General features: G+C 43.0%; 1 protein-coding gene across 1 annotated transcript; it reads left to right on the top strand.

Moving 5' to 3' along the window:
• Positions 1 to 1,861: 1,861 nt before the first annotated feature.
• Positions 1,862 to 4,067, top strand: LOC148011035 (classical AGP protein). The gene is made up of 5 exons (XM_087672043.1): positions 1,862 to 2,241; positions 2,855 to 2,966; positions 3,061 to 3,132; positions 3,334 to 3,569; positions 3,790 to 4,067. The coding sequence occupies exons 1-5, from the start codon at positions 2,129 to 2,131 to the stop codon at positions 3,896 to 3,898; spliced, it is 642 nt and encodes a 213-aa protein (XP_087528169.1). The 5' UTR covers positions 1,862 to 2,128; the 3' UTR covers positions 3,899 to 4,067.
• Positions 4,068 to 6,373: the final 2,306 nt, after the last annotated feature.

Genomic DNA, 6,373 nt, shown 5'->3' with positions numbered 1-6,373 from the left:
AATATTTCTTCATAAATAATGCAGCCAACCAACATGTGACTTGTCTACCTTGTTGGTTATCATATTCCAGACTCCAAACAACAATGCATTCTTGGAGCTCAATCATCTCTCCAAGTTTTCCCAGTTCTTGACTTAAGTGGCTAATGAATTTGGAGCATATATTGATCTCATAGCCAAACTCTCATCTCCACACTTGATTTGTATGGTTGCAATTCCTCCCAAATCATCTCTCTATACTAGTGAAGGCTTGAGATTTTCCCTAAACAAGAGCAAAGCCTCCCATCTTTCTCTCGATTCTACTCCTTGAATGCCATAAAACCTAGTAGTTGGGAGATGTTGTGTTGATTTTCTTAAATCTTGACATCTTGAAGTCCAATGATGTCCATTTGCATTTCTTCAAAACGTTGGTGCACAATGCTTGATTCCTTTGCCAGCAAATGCTCTGCACATTGCAAAGTCAAGAGCTTTATGCTTTGAGATAGCCCCATGCTATTGAAAATTAACAAGACCTTATCATATGGCAAAGTAGGATATACATTGCAATATAGCAAAAGCTTGCTAGCAAGGTTCTTAAGGGAAATTTAGTTTTACCTTTTGATTGTGTGAGTTTCTGCTTCTCGTTGTTAGGTTGTACATTGTCCTTGTTGCATTGATCTCCCTTGCCATCGAATGCTTTGGTTGTAGCTCCCTTCTTTGGGACTTCTGAGGCTCTAATGGGCTATTTGCCAACCTTGAAGCCTTTAGAATTTGCCTTTGAGGCATCCTCATGAGTGCCCTAAGAGGCCCTTTTCTTCAAGGCCATTGCTTCTTTAAGTAGCTTTGGTGCCAATGGACCATCCCGTGGACCTTCTTTCTTCTCCCCTTTTTTGCTTTGTGAGTTTGATAAAGGGGGGAAAACATAGCTCTGTGACTACCTCAATAATCTGTTTTTTTGGGGGGGGAGGAGGGGTGTTGGGGTCATTTTTCCTATCTAACAACACATAGGCTTTCTTCTATGCTCTTGATACACCATTTAAACATGGTGGACAAAGAGCACTTGTCCCACAGCTTTAACTAGGGCCTTCCATCAAGCCAATCTAGGAGTGCTAGGAATGTAAGCTAGATGGGATACTTATATTGCAACTTCTCCTTTGGGGTAAACAAGGTTTCCTTTATGCTCAACAATGCATTAGGCGAAGCCATTACATGAACCCACCATCAGGCGAACCCACCACAACCAAATAGAACTTGTGGCCAATGAATTTGCAAAGCTACAATGAGCTTCGGCTTCATCTATCTCATCAAACCAACCTTCAAATTCATATGCTCTTGGGCGTTTGCCCATGAACTAGAAGAAAAGGCTTGCCAAGGAGTAGTCAATATACCTATCTTTGATTTTGGCTAGAGAGAATGTGATGGATGCTCTCAAAGTCTTCTTCTTCCCTTCGTCTACTAGGAGTTGCCTTCTCTTTTTGTTATGGGCTTGTGGTTCACTATGTATTGACTTCTTGACCTACTCATAATCAATGATGCTAGATTTGACCACCTCCGAATACTCCAAATCCATGGCATTTACTGCTAAAAGGCTCGGCTTTCGTATCTCAATGTTGGGGTTGTTATTGGACCATGCTTAGCCAACATGTCTCCAAGTAAACACGCAAAGAGAGGGATTCACCAAATGTCAATGTGGCGAAGGCTACAAAATGCACCTTAATAGCGACCATCACATTTTAGCCTTCAACATTCCTCCCTCTCTCTCTCTCTCTATCCCCCAAAAAAATATGCCATCTGCTTCGTTGGTGGAGATTTCGTTGAATACGTCATCGGGACCGACCCTTTATAGCTTGCCGACCATTCCAGTGTATCTGTGCTTGAAGCACCGCGCAAGTTACGTTTTAGAAGGCTAGGCCAGAAGCGACGCTTTGACTCCGGGAGTCGCGAGTTCCCGCGTGGGCTCAGAGAGTGCAACAGAACTTGCTTTTATCTGTTTGTGCTAGCAAGTTCAAGCCAGAGTCTCGCTTCTTTTCTTCTTCTCATCGCATTTTCTTTTTCTGGAGAGGCCCGCGAATTCGTAGCAGCGTTCCGCCCCCGTCCGTCAGTCCGTCACCTGCAAAAACAAAGAAGAATCGTTTCGCTTTCCGGCATAATCATGGCTGTCAATCCACCTCTACTGCCCGGCACCTTCTGGCCCCTTCCATTCGAGAACGAAGTCTTCCTTCTTACGCGGCCGGGTGTAGTTTTCGAAATTGACAAGATCCCCGGGTATGTGTACGAGAGAGAGAGAGAGAGAGAGAGAGAGAGAGAGAGAGAGAGAGTATGTGTGTGTGTGTGGGTGCTTGCGTGCATGCACCAGTAAAGACAGATTGTTTTGCGTAAGTAGAAGGAAGCACGGCGTTTTGAATATGTCGTGATTTTGTGGAAGTTGTATTAATGGCGACGCAGAATGTTGTATCAGATAGGAGATACAGATCTTATGCCTCTCTGTGGAAGTTTGAATATGTTGTGCTCTGTGGAAGTTGTATTATTGGCGAAGCAGAGCGATGTCAGGTACGAGAGGTTGATCTTAGGTTGATCTCATACCTTTCTGTGAAATGGTAGTTGTAGTAGAACGATGCACAGGTAAGAGATATGGATGTTATGCCTATCCCTGGAAGAGTATTCTTCAACATGTTACCATTCTCGTATGTTAGAGATGAGAGCCTTTCTGTAAACGATGTTTAATGTCAGAGTGTCCATGTAATCATAATTGCTGCCAATGTTAAACTTCTGTTGGTTGTAAATTTTCCGTGGCTTTTGGATTTCTCATTCATGTATAATAGTTTCTCGTTTCTTGTTGTTTTCATGTCTATTTGTTACTGTTGTCTATGCTGTGCAGTGTGCCTAATGGGAGGGTTTCCGCCAAAGGGACAATCCATCTCTCCAATATTCGACTTGTTTTTGTTGCAAACAAATCAGTTGGCAACTTAGTTGCATTTGACATGCCACTTGTATGTCAGCAAACTTTGAACCACTAGATTCTTAAGTTGGAGAAATTATGCAATCTCTGTTCTGGCCTTTTTTCACCCTTCATGATCGTTGCAGCTGTATATTCATGATGAAAGTTTTAATCAGCCAATATTTCTTGCAAATAACATCACAGGCAAAGTCCATCCGGTAAGCTTCTATCATTGCAGCTGCATATTCATGATGAAAGTTTTAATCAGCCAATATTTCTTGCAAATAACATCACAGGCAAAGTCCATCCAGTAAGCTTCTAACTCTGGCCCTCAAGTACATATGTGCTTCTAACTCTGGGCCTCAAGTACATATGTGTGACTTTTAAAGTTCCAGTGATTAGTGTTCATGGGCTCTCAGGTAGTTCCAGATGGGGAACACAGGGCGCTTTACTCTCCTCACTCATTCAAAATTATATTTAAAGAGGGTGGTTGTGGAACTTTTGTACCATTGTTCTTCAATCTGCTGAAAGCTGTAAGGCAGTCTCAGGGGAGCTTTCAGCAGTCTCAGCTGAATGTACCTCCTACCAATCCACAAAGTTACTGTGATCCTCTACCTAGTTCTCCACCAGCAACTGATGAAATTCTACGCCATGCGTAAGTCCTGATTTTTTTGATTATAAGGAAACTTTTCAATGCTTGTGACTCTACCTAAATGCTGGAGACATTCTATTGCATGTGTCTGTTGTGCACAATTTTAAAAATTTTACATATACAGAACATATACTGGTTGATATAACTTTTTTGTCAAAAGCATTGCTTTATTCTGGTGTCAATGTTCATTGGTTAACCATTAATTTCTTGCCTCTGGTTTCAGTTATGTGGACCCCAATGATCCAACAAAGATATATCTGCAGCAACCATATGAGCCACAGCCACAACTCCGTAGACGAAACTACACTTACACTGCAGAAGAAGGTCACTAGTCTCATTAATCAACGTGTGTTTGGAGTCTTGCCACCCGTTACAGATCTTATACAATAGAACTCATGTGTCACTGTCATTTACTGTAGTCTCTTCTGTACATGTGAAGCTTGTATAGTTATGTTACTATTACATATCTTACAATGGGAAGTACCTGAGTTATAATGACCATTGTACAGTGAAGCCTCTGCATATCTCACCACCCTAAAGTTATTTGATGGTTTTTAGTGCTCAGTATGAACGTTTTTGGTTAGCCATAGGTGATTGTTAATTGTTGTGTGGAGAATTTTGTTGGATAAGCAAAGCATTTAATTAGGTGCTTAGTGAAGTAATCCAAAGGTCCTTCCAGGATGTACAAGACCATACAATTTTTTATTTTTTTGAATCGGGTGAGGTAAACTTGTTAAACTATTTCTTTACGGCTCAAGGCCTATTTCTTGACTAATCATCTAGCTGTGATGCATTGTAATTTTGTGAAGTTTGAAATGGCCTTTATTGGTGGACATGCACGTTTTCCCCTCCAAAAACGTATTCTGGAGTACTTGAAGTGACCTTTTGTGGCATTAATGCGTTCAATTAGGTGCTTAGTAAAGTAATCCAAGGGTCCTTCTAGGATATTCAAGATACAAATTTTTAAAATTTTCAATCAGGTGAGGTAAACCTATTAAACTATTTCTTTACAGATCAAGGCCTGTTCCTTGACTAATCATTTAGCTGTGATGCATTGTAATTTTGTGAAGCTTGAAATGCCCTTTTTTGGTGGACATGCCTGTTTTCCCCTCGAGAAACGAATTTTGGACTGCTTGAAATGACATTTTCTGGCACTAGAACTTTGGTGAGGAACAAACCCCCCCCAAGAAGTGGAGCAACGGTGGAAGCATAAACATGTGCTGAAATAAACTGCTGAAACACAAGACAAAAAGAGAAAAGAAAAGAACATGATACAGATGAGAACTCAGATGTATGCACGGGAAATGGAATCCATATATCTGAACACGAGACAGTCGCATACAATAGTGAGTCACTGGCTGCGTGGGCACTGGCACTGGCACTGACTCCTCTCTCCACAAAGTCTGCAGATGGTGAAGATGATGATACTGACTTAGGAGGAGCACCGAGTATAAATAGGCTGAAAAAGTGGGAAGCAATAATGTTGGTCGGACAGCATTAACGTTGGCCGACTGGTGCATAAAATGCTCCACTGGCATAAAATGCCACACCAAAAAAATACCTAATAAAAATGCCCAGCCTAGATCAAGCTTAGACTCACACATGAGCTGACAAATACTCTGCTAACACCCTCTCTCAGATCATGGGTGATCTGATACAATACAAGAGTACAATGAAAAGGAATCAGAAACTATACAACATAGAACCGCCAAGTAGAACCATGGATACCCCAGCAGTGGGTGATCAAGCCACCACCAAGGTGCCTCGGAGAAAACCTGATGTCGATGTCGATCGTACCAAACACCTGAAAATAGAGAAGATCATAGAATGTCTCTGTGTCTATCACTAATGTCTCGCAATAGCAGACAAGACCATCCTATCAAAAATGCCCCTAAACATAGGTGACCATGGATTCCCCGCCTTTGGCCTTTGGCCAGACCGCCAAAGTGTCACCTCATGTGAGCTCCAGACGAAAGCCTCCCACTCTCTGTCAGATAACCAGCTCATCATGAACCTGGATGTCAAACCTAGCTTCAGGATTTGATTCCGCCAGACTGAAGTCGATGCGTCAGGGACGTCTCTCTCTGGAACGTGTGTACCTGCATAAAAGTATAGATGAGGCGCGGCTGCCCCATCTGAACACCCGCTCACACTTCCTCTCTGGCACAAGAGAGTCGTGAGGGATGACCTCATCACCACCACTAGAAAGCAGTCGAGGAAGGGGCCACCAAGCTCTTCCCGCGATCCGAAGAAGAGGATCCCTTCTGCGCCTTGGACTTCACCTTGGTCGGAGGATTTGAGTCGGAGTCTGATGAAGGAGAGAACTCATCAGTAGAGTCAACATCCCGCTTCGTCTTCTGCTGCTTCTTCCTGGAAGCCACTAACTTCTTGCAGTCCTTCCGCAAATGTCCCTTCTTGCCACAGTGGTAACATTGGGCCTTCGACTTCTTCTTTCCGTTACCCCTCTCTGAAGCTGCATAAGCCTCGCCTCCATAATGTGTCGGAAGCTGCCCCTGTAATCTCAAGGATGTCTCATACTCAAGAAGCATCGAGGTCATATATGTAAAACTGATAGGAGTTGATGATGTCTGCGCATGCCAAGCATTGGCCACACCATTAAACTTTGGGGGGAGCTTGTAGAGGACCGTCTCGATGAGATGCGCCTCGAAAAGAGCAGATTGCATGTGCCGAAGCTGGTCCTGTACCTGCGTAACACGAAGAAGAAAAGACTGAATAGTATCTTTCGGCTCAAACTTCATCTGGTGGAGTTGGCCATAAAGGGTGACCGTCCGCATGGTGGAAGGTGC

The sequence above is a fragment of the Lygodium microphyllum genome, chromosome 29 (genome assembly GCF_053477565.2).
Source record: "Lygodium microphyllum isolate KBCC chromosome 29, Lygodium_microphyllum_v1.1.10, whole genome shotgun sequence".
Taxonomy (NCBI): Eukaryota; Viridiplantae; Streptophyta; class Polypodiopsida; order Schizaeales; family Lygodiaceae; genus Lygodium; species Lygodium microphyllum.
This window is presented reverse-complemented; position numbering and strand designations above follow the sequence as displayed.